General features: G+C 43.5%; 2 protein-coding genes across 3 annotated transcripts; one reads left to right on the top strand and one right to left on the bottom strand.

The window, feature by feature from the left end:
* The first annotated feature begins 219 nt into the window (after positions 1–219).
* LOC136944616 (angiopoietin-1-like) lies at positions 220–12,682 on the top strand. Of its 2 annotated transcripts, none has more exons than XM_067238446.1 (9): positions 220–908; positions 3,186–3,341; positions 3,507–3,628; positions 3,742–3,974; positions 5,622–5,749; positions 6,738–6,839; positions 8,236–8,402; positions 10,611–10,741; positions 11,350–12,682. In XM_067238446.1, the coding sequence occupies exons 1-9, from the start codon at positions 543–545 to the stop codon at positions 11,445–11,447; spliced, it is 1,503 nt and encodes a 500-aa protein (XP_067094547.1). In that variant the 5' UTR covers positions 220–542; the 3' UTR covers positions 11,448–12,682. The 2 variants fall into 2 exon arrangements, with proteins under 2 accessions (XP_067094547.1, XP_067094546.1); XM_067238445.1 differs by having other exon boundaries at positions 11,294–12,682.
* A 1,072-nt stretch (positions 12,683–13,754) lies between these two features.
* On the bottom strand, positions 13,755–15,508 carry cmtm8b (CKLF-like MARVEL transmembrane domain containing 8b). Its single transcript, XM_067238725.1, has 4 exons — positions 15,298–15,508; positions 14,613–14,771; positions 14,289–14,408; positions 13,755–13,981 (listed from the first exon to the last, which is right to left on the bottom strand). The coding sequence occupies exons 1-4, from the start codon at positions 15,430–15,432 to the stop codon at positions 13,895–13,897; spliced, it is 501 nt and encodes a 166-aa protein (XP_067094826.1). The 5' UTR covers positions 15,433–15,508; the 3' UTR covers positions 13,755–13,894.
* Between the last annotated feature and the right edge of the window lie 225 nt (positions 15,509–15,733).

Genomic DNA, 15,733 nt, shown 5'->3' with positions numbered 1-15,733 from the left:
TCTCTCTCTCTACATTCCATTCCAGGCCTTCAGTATGGAAGGCATGGAGCTCGCCCAGAGTTTGACGTTCCAGTTTACTGCAACACCCCACTGCCTGCCCCCCTCAAATCCCCCCCCCCCCCCCCCCCCTACAGCTCTGAGAGCTCACAAGAGGAACGTCCCTTTAAAAAAAGAGGCAGCCATCCAGATGAGAAACTCTTAGTCGGCAACAAGCCATTATCCCAGAACACTGGACTACGACGTAGTAGATACAGCGGACTCTCGCTAAGACAGCTTGACCATTTCTTTTTCACAGCACTTACAATGACCGTGAACTTCTCTGCTGTAATTTAAGGGGACGGCTTAAGAGAATGTCCTCCACACTGACGATGCTGGGGATTCTTCATCCGTGTCCACTGGTGGGAACCAGTCTTCATGCCCTGTTTCCCTCCAGACCCTCTGAATAGGGGACTGACAGACCTGCGATGTTCTGAGAGACAGTTAGTCAGGCTATCTTATTCAGGAGGACCATTTGAGGACTGTGTCGTGTCCAGGTAGCCGCCATGCTGTGGCCTCCTTCCCCCCTGCCCTGGTCGCTACTCCTGCAGGCCCTGCTGGTGTGTGTGAGTTTGGGGGAGCCAACCGGGGAACCATCTGGAAGTAGCAGCACCGCTAACACAACCAGCCCTTCTCCTGCTGCCTATCGCCGGGACTTCTCCATCCAGCACGGACCCTGCAGCTACACCTTCCTTCTGCCTGAACACAGGGCTGTGGCTGGGGGTCCTGCTTGCTGGCACGGGGCGTCAGGGGGGCAGGACGTGGAGAACACACTGCAGGGGGATCCTCCCCACCAGCCTCCCAACCCCCCCAGCCCGAGGATCCAACATCTGGAAGACCTCATGGAGAACTACACTCAGTGGCTCCGCAAGGTAAGACTTGCTGCTAACTGCCCTTCATGCGTGAGTAAAGGGAAAGTACACCTTTTTTTTTGTTCTTGACTTTCCTCACCATCATCAGGTAGGTAGATCCATTATCTTTCTGAAAGCAACTCAATCAAATTTCAATGAGCATGCATAGAAAGTAAGGAATGCAGAATAGAAATGTGAACTGTCACTCTGAGGTAACTTGACTATCCTGCTAATACGTTTGTGTCTATGGTAGGTAGAGAAATGTCCTGCTGTCTCTGTGTCCTTGCTGGCTGGGCTCAGAGCCAACAGCACAGGAACACCACCGAGTGGGCTGCTGGAACTAATTGGCTGAAAGTTTCCTACTGCCCTGTAGTGGCCTCTAAGAATGAGGTGCACACTGCAAAGGAGACAATGAAGTTACATAAAAATTTGCTTTTAACACCTTCAATGGATGGGGCAGTGTCGAACGGTGGCTGTCAGTTCTCTATTCAGTGACCTGATGGAGTCAAAAGCACATTTATTTTTACTCATGTTGAGGGGTTAGGACCTCCCCCTGGTGGCTCAATAAATAATTACACTATTGGTACTTCAAAAAAATATTTTAATATATTGAATTCTGGTATAAATGAACTGCATATGGGATCTTGCTAAGTGCTTGTAAGCTCAATTTATGTGCACACTGGTCTTGACTTTGCGCTTGACCCTTGATGTTCCTGGCGTGTGTATTTGAAACCCACCAGGGAAAACGTTTGACAGGATGAAGATACATGCGTGTCTGGATTCCTACATCCTCCATTTTGTCTCAATGATTTAGAAACCGGACATAACAAGTCACCGTAACCAGCGTCTGAATGTGAGTGAGGTCCAACCACAGACCTATATCATGGCTCTTGAACATTTGAGATATTTGGAGCGGGTCCGAAGCTTGGGTACCTCAAATGAACTAACAACCCTGCATAACAAACCTCCTCAAACTTTCTCCCCCATAAACTCCACCAATGGCACGCATGTACCAACCTAATGAATGTATGGCTTGAGAGGGACTTTGTGTGAGCTATATGCGTGCAATACATGTCAACAAAACTCTCACTGTAATGGCTCGTTCTGGTGCACAGACCAGCGCTTCTTCTCTGTTTCTGAACTAACTGTGGAACACACAATAGTGTCGTACTGTCATGACATGTTTAGTCTGGACGTTCTAGTACTAATTCTCTGTGATTGTTATCCTTTAGTTAGGTCTGAGGTGGTTGAATCCATTAGTCGAGTCTGGGTTGGGAGTATAGCTTGTGGTAGAGCATTGACAAAAGATCAAGAAGTCGCAAGTTCAAATCCCCCCTCTACTGTGAACAACAACCATCTATCTATCTATATATATATATATCTATTCACAGCTACACACACACAAAGACACTTCATAATAGCTTGGAGTGATTATTTAGAACTAAAGTCAGAGTTTGAAAGTATCAAATATAAAACGAATTACGGTGTAAAAGACCCTGAGGTGAAGAGATAATGACTGTGGTCTCTGGGAAAACCTCGAGCCTCGACAAATGCTGAAATAATCGTCCATATCGGGGGAGTAGGTGTAATGATGTTGGCAACCACAATCACCAGACAGCCCCGGTAAACGACAGAATCCCATGACTGATTTCTCCCCCGTGAATGAAGCTGTAACTCAGCAACTCTGCCCCCCCCCCCCCCCCCGCCCCCCCCCCCCGTCCCCCCCTCTCCGTCTCTGACTCTCCAGGTAGCAGACCAGAACCAGGAGAATCTTCAAGAGTTATCAACACAGGATTAGGGTTCCAAAATCTTGAATCAATGAGTGAAATAAATGTGCAACTACTTCATTGGGACCATGTGGGACCATAACACTTCAATTTAATTTCCTGTCCCTCTGCTCCTCTTTTTGTTATTTCTGGTTGGTTTCAAAGATAAATATGTCATTTTATGGGAAGTATTTTATGAAAATATGATTTGATATGTTACATCTGTACAAACGCTTTGCAAAGTCATCCGCCATGTAACATTTCATTTCACATGACTCAAGGGATACTAAACAGTTTCAAAATATTTCCCAAATTCCACATTCGCACAGTGAACAAGCACATTATGTTGACATATATATGAAATATATGAAATAGTCTGATGAATTTTAATGCTATTATGCATCTCTTATTCTTTTGAAATACATGTCAATTTTCTGTCCAGTAAGATACTGGTTAAGCAACCTGTTGCACAGGGCTGTATCTGTGTGACCCTGCGTGTGTTGGGGTGACTGTTTATTGTCTTTCCTTCCAGATTGAACGCTACGTGAAGAACAATCTTGGGGGGGAGATGGCTAAAATGCAGCAGAACGCAGTACACACCCAAACTGCAGCCATCTTGGATTTGAGCACCAACCTCATCTCCCAGACTGCTCAGCACACCAGGAAGCTGACGGATGTAGAGACCCAGGTGCAGTAAAGGTCACTATAGCAACATATTGCACGCCACTGACTCAGTCAGAGCAGACGAGAATGCTCACAGTTTGTAACATACTGATGTCCAGACTGGCCTTTGAACTCTGGGCAGACGCCCTGGACATAGGCTAAGCCTAATGCAGTACTTTATGACCGCCAGGTGTTGAATCAGACATCGAGGTTGGAGATCCAGCTGTTGGAGAACTCCCTGTCCACCAACAAGCTGGAGACTAGGCTGCTCCAGCAGTCTACTGACATCAGACAGCTGCATGACAAGAATGGGTAAGGAGGCTTAGTCGGATTAAGTCATGAAGAACCAACAGAGCAGTCCTGTCTGAGACCTGGACACCAGTCATGGCGATGACCTCTTTCTCTTTCCCCCCTCGTGAGGTCAGCTTGCTGGAACAGCGGATCCAGGAAACGAAGCTTCGCCATGGAGACGGTTTGGAATCCCTGCTCGGTGAGATGTCCGGTCTGCGTGTGCTCCTGGCCAGGCAGAACGCAACGATCGCCGAGCTGCAGACCCGCCTGGAGCAGGCCATAGGGAACAACAGCATCCTGATGAGCCAGCAGCAGCAGCTTACTGACACTGTCAACAACCTGCTCAGACTCTGCTCCAAGGACAGGGGTAACTATCCACCAATGTCTCTCCATATGGCATATTCCCTCAAACACATCACATGGCAATAGTATGTGGACAGCACTCAGTGTATGGACACCTGCTAGTTGAACCTCTCATTCCAAAACCGTGGGCATGAAAACAGAATTGGTTCCCAATTTGCTTCTGTAACTGCCTTCACTTTTCTGGGAAGACTTTCCAACAGACGTTGGAGCATTGATGCCAGATTTGCTTCCATTCAGCCACAAGAGCATTGGAGAGGTTATGCACTGATGTTGGGTGATTAGACTTGGCTTGCAGATGGCCCATACAGAAATGTCTCATTGAATTTGGCTTGGAAAAACGTCACTAGCCCGACCTAAACACCATCAAACACATTTGGGATAAATTTGAATGCAATCTTCACGCCAGGTCTAATCACCCAACCACCCGAATGCTTTTGTGGCTGAATGAGCACAAATTCCCCCGCACACACTCCAAAAACTAGTGGACAGGCAGCTGTGGCAGCTGTGGCGCAAAATAGTGGGCCAACTCCGATGGTTTTGGATGTTCAACAAACTCATAAACTGTAAGTGCGATGGTCAGGCATAACTATTTTATAAGTCTTGGGCATAAGTTATGTACATGTAATGTTTCTCTTTACATTTGTGACTGTGCCATGTGTTTTGGAATGTAATGTAACTAACGACTGTAGCTAATGTATGCATACTCCAAATATTTTATGTAGACCCCAAATTGCGTTTGACCAAAGTCTTGGGGTGTACTAGGGACAATAACAAAAGTTACACCTTTAGGATTCACCTGTCCATCCCAAACCTATTCTGTCAGAGCTTACTATTTATATCCATTTTAAGACCAGCATTTAGATATTTGAGGATGACTTTTGTGACATATATTGGTATAGAAGTGCTTTTGGTTTGATGTGAGTAAGGGATCTGTCGTTCAAGACTTGGTTAAAGTTTCTGACTGTACAGCAACCACAGAAGAGCAGTAAAATGATTTATAGCCTGAGATTTCTGCTTTACATTGACTCACCAAAAATACAGTAACTTTTTAACAGCCACTTTTGATGCACTCCAGATCATTTTACAAGAACATGTTCTGCGATTCATGTCTGGTCTAGAACACCATGAACTATGGGACATGTTGAAAACTGTAGAATGTATTCATGAATTTGCCACTTAATCATTTCAGTGGGGTTACACAACCGTTGCCTAATCTTTGGATGATTCATACAATCCTACACTCAGAATAGCCAAACTAACAGCCAAATTAATACAGGAGGGAGAGATCTCAGCTGGACAGTGCCAAAACATTGACCACTCGATACAGAAAGAAGTTTGAAATCAATTTGAATCTCCCGATTGGGTTGCCCTGGTAACTCACACGGTAGAGCACGTCCAATAGGGGCTGATGCCCTAACGCAGCTGCCTGGGTTTGAATCCGACCTGGGCAATATCTTCAAATCTTCCCTTCTCTCTCTCCCATACATTTCCTTTCTAACTGTCTCTGTCCACTACAACTAGAAAACAAGTTACATATCTTATATATGTAAGTTACAGTATATATAAAAAAGGAATCTCTAGGTTAACGACGACTCCAACTGGATCCTAGCCAGGAAGTGTTTTTCCTCCATTTCCTGATCTGTTTCATCAGTGGCCTTGCCCAGCTTCAAGCAGAGAGATGAGGAGAGGAGGTTCAGGGACTGTGCTGATGTCCACCAAGCAGGCTTCAACAGCAGTGGGGTCTACACCATCCATACATCTGTACTGGACACCAGGAAGGTAGGACACCACACTGTCTGGGGATGGGGATTTGATTGCAGGCCCTAACATGGATCAATTACTTTTAAAAACTTGCAAAAACACCTGTGTACCTGCACTCACATCCATCTCTAGAGCGTCAAGGCTTCACATCTCTATTTACACAACATCATGACCTCAGAGGAGAACATCTTTCTGGTGGTCTCCTTCTCCCAGTGTCAAGATTCCACAATCACACCTACAGTATACCAACCCATCAGGCCAGCCCCACAGGCTCGCTTTGGACTTCATAATAGCATGTGGTGGTTAGACACGATGTGTTAAATATAGAGTTTGTTGAAATACACGTCATGGGCTTGATCCACTGTGCACAAACGCCAATGGAAGACATCACAGTACTAGTGACAAGCTGCTTTGCGGGAAAGTGCCAAGAAGCAATTTGACTGTTATAGAATATATAGATATCAAGGTCACACGTCCTCTGTCTGTAACATATACAATGTTCCAGGAAGTAAGGATATGGTGCAACATTAGCCTGGTCTATGCTTGGTATGGGTTAGCTCAAGAGTCAGTGCCTGCAGAATGCATGAGCTCTAGAAATACTGCTGGACTCTGGCTGGCCTCCCCAGTCAGCAGAAAGCAAGCACCATACAAACCAGACGATCAGTCAGCCAGCCAGCCAGCTCTCGAATGGCTGGCTCTGAGTATAGAACTATTCTCAGATCAGACCGACAGTGGTCTCATTGTACTTATATGGTGGAGTGTAGTTGGCCACCATGCAGCTTAGTGTCCAACCTGGGTCAAGTACATGAACTGAATACTTGAAGGGATTTGCTTGAAGGGATTTATCTTGGAGCATGCCTTTAGATTATTTTCCAAAGAAAAGAACAGCAGGAGCAAAGCAGACACAAATGTTAGGCTCAACCGTAATGGAGGTTGTTTCTTGAACCTTGTTTCGAGACAGTATGTGTGTGTGTGTGTGTGTGTGGTGTTTCCTGTGAGTTCTCAGGTGTACTGTAACATGGAGTCATCCCGGGGCGGGTGGACGGTCATCCAGCTCAGGTCAGACGGGACCACAGACTTCCACCGCACCTGGAAGGAGTACAAGATGGTGGGAGAAAGGAGAATCAAAACATCACATTCACACTCATACCATTTGACCAAAACCACACCACACCATTACTAACAGCAATAGCACAAGAGGGGACACAACTATATGTATTGTGTCAGCAATATTCTGTAGTGTGGAAGGTGTTGTTGACAGACAGACAGAAGGGTTGCATTATGCATGAAGGTTGAAGGTTACACTGTCAAACTGACTGAAGAACGAAATAACAACGTGAAAAAATTAAGATAGCGTGGCTCATTGGCTGGTAAATTCCCATGATGCAAGGCGGTAAATAGTGTTAAAATTTGCTGATAAGTTTGCCGTTTGTTCGAAATACAAATGTAACTTCATTATATATATTTTTGGTGTGTCTGCTTAGAATGTAGTGTTTTTACTTTTATTATTACAAAGTTGGAGCAGTCAATAGCTTCTTTCAGCTATAAATCTGCAGTGTCACTTGGCGAAGGCCCCCGTTCTCGTCAAGTGACGCAAGATCGGCGGCGTTTGAGGGGCCCCTAAACATTTAAAAATGTTAGTAAATCATAGTAAATGGACATTTATTAAATTTATTACTTGAAGTAACTTACATTATTTGAAAGTGCACTTGAAAGTATTGCAAAGTATACTTTGAGGTACTTTAGGAAGTATACTTCATGAACTGAAAGTGCACTACACAGGTTACTTTATAGTATTCCAAGGTATACTTTGAAGTACTTTAGGAAGTATACTTCATGAACTGAAAGTGCATAAACAGGTTACTTTACAGTATTCAAAAGTAAACCTCAAATACACTATAAGTATACTTTAAAGTGTACTAAATGACCTAAAAAGTGGGCCAATTCAGTTTACTTAGTACAAAAATAGTATTTAAATAAGTACACTGCTAGTATACTTTAAGTACCATGATAATAGTATACTTTTAATACTTAAGTATACTTACAAATTAAACTTTAAGTATACTTCTTTTTCGTAAGGGAATGCTAACAGGCTAGCAGTGCAAACAAGACTGACAATGCTAACAGGCTAACAGGGCCTGCCTGGCCTTGGATGGTCTTGTTAGCGGTGCTAAGCACAGGATGGCAGCCTTCCAGCAGAGGCCTAACAAAGTGTGGAGCTGGGCTGGCAAAGACACCTGAATACAATGGCTGCCATCTTGACTGCCTCTCCCTGGTTGATTTGCTGCTTGATCCTTCTAATCACACACGCAAACACACAAACACACTTTCACCCCCACCCCTTCATTCCTAAACCCACCCATTTCTTCACTTCCCACACAAATAGAATCAACCTTCCTCCTCTTTGTCCTCTCTCTCTCTCTCTCTCTCTCTCTCTCTCTCTCTCTCTCTCTCTCTCTCTCTCTCTCTCTCTCTCTCTCTCTCTACCCCTTCCTCTTTTTCAGGGTTTTGGCAGTGTGTTTGGAGAGCACTGGCTGGGTAACGAGCTGCTCTTCCTGCTGACCAGCCAGCGTCCGTACATCCTGAGGGTGGAGCTGACTGACTGGGATGGACAGACAGCCTTCTCCCTGTACGACCGCTTTGCCGTCGCCAGCGAAAAACATAACTACAGGTGAGATGACGGGAGGGGAGGAGAAGAGATGGGGAGAAGAGGAGAATAGAGCAGAGGAGAGGTGGAAAGTACAAACAGGAGGTGTAAATGGTATATGCTGGAGGAAGAGTAGTAGGACTATAGAGAAGGGAAAGGACAGGGAGGGAATGAAGGGAAATGAAGGAGAGGAAAGGAGGAAGAGAAGGTTGAGTAGTCAAAGGAGGTTGCATAGATGTTAATACAACAGTACTACCAAAGAGTTGATAGGATAGTGCTCCTACACTCTGCCCCTACAGATCTTGGATTTACGTATTTTCTGTGTCTCTTGGCAATGAGATGGGTTAATCTCTCACAGGACAGCTGATCCTAGACCTGCACTGAACATCCTCTCATTACATAGTCATAGGGATTATATAAAAGATAAAATGACAAACAGAAATCAGAATCAGAATTCGGTTTATTCGCCATGTACAGTAAGTTCATAAAAACAAGGAATTTACTGTGCCAGGAAGGTGAATACAATAAACATATACGGATCTTAAACTAAAAAGTTGAAATTTTCAATAGTCTGTAGACTAATTCTAAAGAACTAAAAAATATGTAAAATCTAAAATAGATATTTAAAATTACATTGTGCAACAACAGTGCAACAAAGCCGTTGAAATGTGTTGCCTGCTGTGAATGTGAGATGCTTGGTGGTGCAATAGCAACTGAATGAGGGACAAGGATGCTCTGGGGAAGTTACTCACTCATATCATGATCTATTTTATCTGTCCCCTCATAAATCCATACTTCTGGCATTTTTCTCAGTAAATTATTCTTATGATTATTTATTTTTTGGCAAAAAACTAATGTAAAATAAATTGTTTTTCATTCAATTCTTGGCCGGTTCTACCTCTCTTTCCATATCCATGATATCTGATAGCAGTTGTCATGGAGACATGCCAAGACAAGCCATTCGAAGATGAATTGCTTCATTTCCCAACAAAGAATAACAGTTTTTGATGGGATCTAAATGGGATCAAACTCATTCTGTTTCCCACACTCTAACCAGGATTAATCAGATTCACAGGATTAGTACTCAGTAAACACACATGCACACACAGACACTCGCACACACTCCATATGGCAATGCAAAACCCCTGGTACTCAGGGCCCACTGTACTGTGTGTGCCCTGCTCCCACACACCTTATTCAAATGAACAGATCATTATCAGGCTTCTGCAGAGCTTGTTAACAACCTTTTATTTGAATCAGGTGTGTGGGATCAGGGAAACATCTAAAACATACAGGACTTGAGTACTGAAAGGGAAATTAAAAGAAAAATCAAGTTACAGTATGACGACTATGACGTGTCTATCCAGAATTACTACAAGATACACAGTAGAGTAGTCTACAGAACACAGTAGAGTTATCCTATTAAACCAGGGATTCATATTATCCTACTGTTTCAGGGGTTGGTAGTTGTTATCCTCTTGTGTCATTTTTATTTTGTACTCAACTACCTTTGAGTCATGCAACAGCGACAACGGGAGCGAATGGCAAACACTGCATGTGCAGTGAGTTTTCAGTGGATTCTGTGCAAGCCAGGCACTTGCCCTCCACACGCACACCATTAAACCCAAGTCTTATGAACAAGCTGGATATATGACCACAGAGAAGCAATGCAGCTATTAAACACAGCTGTCCCTGTCCATATGGCCAAAGTGACTTAGATTTAATGTTGATGCAAAATAGCATGCGCACAACTATGGCGACAGACACAAACACACACACTCGCACACACATGTACACAGTCTAAACAGCCACGGTTGGTCTGCTCTCCCCCCAACAGTACAACCATGAGGTTAATATCAGTCAGATGTTAAAATAAAGAGAAAATTGTCAAATCTGTGACATTAGAAAAAGGAGCTCGGCCCTGAACAGCTGGTAACACATACAAGATGCTTGGCTCAGAAACCAGAAGATGAGGACCTGCCTGACATGGCTAACAGAGGAGATGGCCCTATGGCCAGAGGGTTAACTAGGGACAAGTGAACCAAGTCTTGAACCAGGAAAACGTTGCAGCACTCACCCTTTCACAGTAATCTCCTTTCCAATGCTTTCAGAGACTTCCTCGTATCTGTCATTTTTAATCCAGTCAGCGCTAGAACAAAGCAGCAATGGATCTGTGTCTATCACCAGTCATGGCACTGTACTTTGTGTGTGTGTGTGTGTATGTATGTTCAGGCTGTTTCTTAAGAGCCACAGTGGGACAGCTGGAAGACAGAGCAGCCTGGTTATCAACGGAGCCGACTTCAGCACCAAGGACAAGGACAATGATAACTGCATCTGCAAGTGTGCCCTTATGCTGACTGGGGGTGAGAACTGCTCCAGGAATGCCAGCTGTTAAGTGTGTATCTGTGTGTGTACTTGTGTGTGTGTGTGTGTGCACATCTGCGTGTTTCTTTATGTCTAAAGCAGGGCGCCTTCCTTCTCCCCCTCATACACCCTTACACAGCATCCACACCTCACCCCCAACTCATCCCTTGCCTTTAGTAACAGACTTAAAATAGACAGTAAGGCAATGAGGCAACACAGAATTGTAGATGAAGGCAATACAAAGAGAATCCCGTCAATAGATTAGTATGGGGTGGGTCAGAATAGATTCGCATGCAGTTCAGTGAGAGTCTGTGGTTTCATTCTGTATGTTTGTACAAGGATCTTTCTCACTCTGTCTCTTTCTTCATCTCTCACACGCTATCTCTCTCTCTCTCTCCCCTCTCTCTCCCCTCTCTCTCCCCTCTCTCTCTCTCTCTCTCTCTCTCGCTCGCTCACTCGCTATCCCCTTCTGTCTCTTCATCTCTCTCTTCATCTCATTTTCCCGGTCTCTCTTCCTCTCCCCACACACACACACACACATGCACACACAGGTTGGTGGTTCGACGCGTGTGGGCCCTCCAACCTGAATGGGATGTATCACTCTCAGGGCCAGAACACGGGCAAACTCAACGGCATCAGGTGGCACTACTTCAAAGGCTCAAGCTACTCTCTCCGCTCCACCGCCATGATGATTCGGCCTCTTGACTTCTGAGACAGAGAGAGACGGAGTGCTTCATTTGACATGCCTGTCCAGCGCAACTTTCCTCTGGACGGGGCAGCAGCTGATTCTCTTCCCCTGTATCACTGCTGTAATTTACCGTATACAACTCTTGTGAATATTTTGAGAGTCGGCAAGATGACATGTTTGCTGACAGACTTGTGTCCCTTTGGAAAAGACAGTAAGTAACTTATTTCATCAGCCACCATCTCACCCCCATAGAGCCAATATCAGCTCTGGATGCATGGAATCCGTTTATAATGACTCTTCTCTGTGGTAACTGATCCATAGCATATACTGCCCCCTAATGTTTAAACATGGAATCTGGAATCTCAGCTGCATCCTTGTTCTACATCTATTTTCATCAGTAAATGGTGAGAGATATTTGACAAAATAGAGTAAAATGTTTGATGTATTAAGTGAGTGTGAACTATTTTATGTTCTCGTTTTGAGTTTTATTGTGTGTTTCAGATAGGATTTTACAGTACATGATCCTTGAAAAATGCAGAGTAGTGAATTGATTTCTTAATAAAGTGGTTAGGGTTAGGATATAATATTATTACATATTATTACAATGCTAAGATGATAAGCCTTTCTCAGGTAGAAAGTACTAGATAAACATGCTAAAACAGAGCTCCACTCAGATTCTGCCTGCATTATCACAACCTCTTTCAAAGAGTCACTTAATTGGACCTGGGTGAGCATTGACATAAACCCATATGTATCCAAAGAAGACTTTCAGCGACTGCAAGACTATCATTGATCAACCATTATCTATTTAGGGTGTTTAAACTGAGTTTAAATAGGTTTGAATCTGGGGCGTGGGCCCAGTTCTGATCAAGCTTTGGTGTACCATGTAAACGGTGACATTGACCTACCTCTGGTAAACGGTGTGAACTATTCTCAGATAGGTTTGAGTCATCGGGAATGGAACATCGTATGCAAATAATTCAAGTGTGTAATCCAAGTTGGCTGCTTTCCATCAGTTTTTTTTTATACATTAAAACCATAAACAACATAGTTGTTCCACTCTACACGCTACATGTTTCACAGGCAGTCTGCGTGCGTGTGTGGAGGAATACTATTACTCTGTGAATTAAGGAGGGGTGTCTATCGGTTCACACAGGCATGTATCAGGAACATAAATACTTAGTTGATGTACAGGAACTGCTATGCCACTGTTATTTCTAATGGGGAATAAAGTCAAGGAAATTTGAACATAGTTTTTGTACATACACTCATTGGGACCAAAAACCGTATACCATAAACCACATAATATGGTTTATATCAATAGTAATTCAATATACAAATATATTCCGTGCCCTCACCTCAACCTTTTAAGCAAAATATCTTCAGAGGCATAAAAATCCCTTACTTAAAAGCTAAACGTTTCTTATTGCAGCTTGCTACCTCTTCATATGAGAAAGAAGTATACTTACAGTAATTCACAGAAAGAACTTTCAAATTCTTATTCTGGAGATTATCGTAACCATATAATAACTGTGTAACACAAATATGTAAGTAGTTAACTGTGTAAACATTGTAAATATATATTTAGTAGATTAAACCCAAATAAATAAATTAACCTGTAAACCTTACAGAACTTTCAAATGCTTGTAACCGATGTAGACATGCATATAGTGGGTAGATGCTGCTGATAGTAGCAACTGTTTTACGGGTGTGACCGCTCGCCCCACCCCAGCACCTTGTTGGAAACCAAACGTCAGCAGTGTTGGAGCCATGCTGCACCAGTGGAGTTGCACTGGAGTGCTGAGGTGTAACGTCGGAGGGGAAGGCGATAGGAGGCTCCTCTGAACCCAGGCCTGGATCACCGTGCTGTTTGCAGCAGCTGGTCGGGTACAGCCAAGCCACCAAATGTCTCAGAGCTGCTGGGAAATGTAGTCTACAGCACACACATCTGAAACCTTGAGGAATGGACTGTGGTGAAAACAAAAAAAAGATGCAAACTTACTTGTTAGATTACAATGTTGTTTAGGAGTATGGTGGTGACACAGGGCAATTCATACTGTCTACAGACACCAACAGCCTGTACACACAATGCGTATACTGGGGCTGGAATTACACATCCACTTCCATAATATGCACATCTTTGAGTTATGGAATCCTTGTCTACTGTTTTCTACTCTTTTGTACTTTGTGTCCTTTTCTGTAGCCTGGTAGATTAGCACCATTCAGTTAATTATTTTCATCACAAACTATTCTATTATCACGATACAACACAGTGGCTTTTGGAGTTTTTAGTTATATTCATTACAGTAATGTTCACAATTTTCTTTATTCCAGGAAGATAAGTCGACTGACATCTTTGTAGTGACAACATGGTTCGTGTGTTCTTGCCTCTTCGGACACAAGAAAGTGTACCCTTTCAATCTTGAAAATCCCAAGAGTGAAGAACACAAAGCAGCCTGTCATTCTACTGCTCGCCATCTTTGGATCGCCAAGTTTGAAAACTGAGATAGGTGCTTCCTGCATAGCAAAGGGTCACCAGGAAGGCAAAGAACTGCAGAGAAGAGTCAACAAGGAGGGGAGGAGAGAAGACGACATGCAAAAAAAACAGTTTGAATAACAAATTGCTGATAAAAGTCCAATGGCACGCACAGAATACACACTTTACATGTATACAGAGAATGTTTCAGCATCTACAGAATGACAAATACAAAAAGGAAAAACTAAACATTGGGCCCAATACACTAATTGAATAGAATCCATAGCTAGAGTCATAGAGACACATACAGACACATAAAAAAAGAACTACATCTCCAGGGTAGACATGATCTGTATTTGGCCCATACTCAGTGTTTACTGACCGACGATGCTGCCCAGCAGTTGAAGTTATGACCTCCCCAAATGTCTTTCCTGACGAAAGCTGTGTCCACAGCTGCTGACACCAGGTAGAATATTGTGGCGCTGGTGTTGAAACACAGGCCCTGCATGTGTGTGTGGGTATGTGTACGTGTGTGTGTGTGTGTTTGTAAAGGAGGGAAGTGGGGACAGAAGGACTTAACATGAGTACATCATGGAGTCAGCCATAACTGTGAAAAGATTGTCACTGTGTGTGTTTGTGTGCATGCGTGTGTTGTATGTGTGTGTACGTGCGAGTGTGTGAGAGTGTGTGATGTTCACTGCAGTACCAATGTGGGATTTCTGATCTTGGTCTCAGTCAGGCCGGCGAGGAGGAGGACGACAGTGAGGACCCAGTACATCACAGCCACGAACATCACCCAGCCAAAGCCTGGGATGAGAGAGTAATCAGATCCTCCTAACAGAGTCCACACCAGCAAGCCAAAGACCTGAGGAGAGGAGAGGAAAAGAAAGGAGAGGGTGCGAGGGGTGGGGAGAGAATGAGAGAAGAGAGGAAAACACAACTGTATCAAATTGTATTTAGCGTGATATTTTACCTACTTTTTTACATGCTCTCCCTGCTACAAACATTTTGCAAATGACAGCACCACTAGAATATAATACAATAAATTACTTCCAAATAACCCACAAGGATATTTATAAACATGGTTGGTTTATTGCCCTGCTGGTTAATAAAACAAGTGCTGGCCTGGAGTAAAGCCTTCATCACAGACAGCCAGAGATTATGTAGAGAAACTAGAAAGTACTGTTTTCTTCTGAAAAGGCATGAACCTGCTGCATAATATCTAACTGGTCTATTCACGGTATTTAAATTGTAGATTATTGAGGTAAAACAACACCCACTATCATCAAGATGTGAAATGTGACAAAATACATGGTCTCCCATCTGTTAAAATGAGTTTAGGCTTGACATATAGGCTCATCAACAACATCTGCATGAAATATTTTTCTTACCATTTCAAAGCAAATAAGGGCCCCCGAATAAGAGCGGATGAAGCTGTTGTCATCAGCCAAAGTGGAGGCAGGAAAGCTTTCAGGTGGACTGCTCCTAGAAGTTATTATCACCGTGTGGGCAGCAACAACATCCATCTTCACTGTTGTTCTGTCTATTTGGGTCAGAGGGCCTGGATGTCCTGAATTTGCACAGGCATTAACGGAAGAGATACAATAATGCCTCAGTGTAACGTAAAAAAATGTCTTGTCATTTTTCTGACAGACCGATGCTAAAAGTCCATCCAACCATTGCCTAATCACTTTGTCGTGAGTGGGCTTTCTATCATGGTACAAATGGAAAAAAATAGGAACTCTTTCCACATCCTGGGCACTAGGCAAATGTCCAATGATAGGATTGTTGCCGTGACAAAACCAGTTTCAGACTGATTTACATTTA

Source organism: Osmerus mordax, chromosome 6 (assembly GCF_038355195.1).
Source record: "Osmerus mordax isolate fOsmMor3 chromosome 6, fOsmMor3.pri, whole genome shotgun sequence".
Lineage (NCBI taxonomy): Eukaryota > Metazoa > Chordata > Actinopteri > Osmeriformes > Osmeridae > Osmerus > Osmerus mordax.
The sequence above is the reverse complement of the archived record's forward strand: the minus strand, read 5'-3'. Positions and strand labels throughout refer to the sequence as shown.

Coding starts and splice junctions, on each gene's coding strand:
- LOC136944616 (XM_067238445.1), top strand. CDS start 543: ATGCTGTGGCCTCCTTCCCCCCTGCCCTGGTCGCTACTCCTGCAGGCC. Junction 5,750..6,737: donor CTGTACTGGACACCAGGAAG/GTAGGACACCAC, acceptor GTGAGTTCTCAG/GTGTACTGTAACATGGAGTC. Junction 10,742..11,293: donor TGCCCTTATGCTGACTGGGG/GTGAGAACTGCT, acceptor ATGCACACACAG/GTTGGTGGTTCGACGCGTGT.
- cmtm8b (XM_067238725.1), bottom strand. CDS start 15,432: ATGGATGTTGTTGCTGCCCACACGGTGATAATAACTTCTAGGAGCAGT. Junction 14,409..14,612: donor AGATCAGAAATCCCACATTG/GTACTGCAGTGA, acceptor ACACACATGCAG/GGCCTGTGTTTCAACACCAG. Junction 13,982..14,288: donor ACTGCTGGGCAGCATCGTCG/GTCAGTAAACAC, acceptor TCTTCTCTGCAG/TTCTTTGCCTTCCTGGTGAC.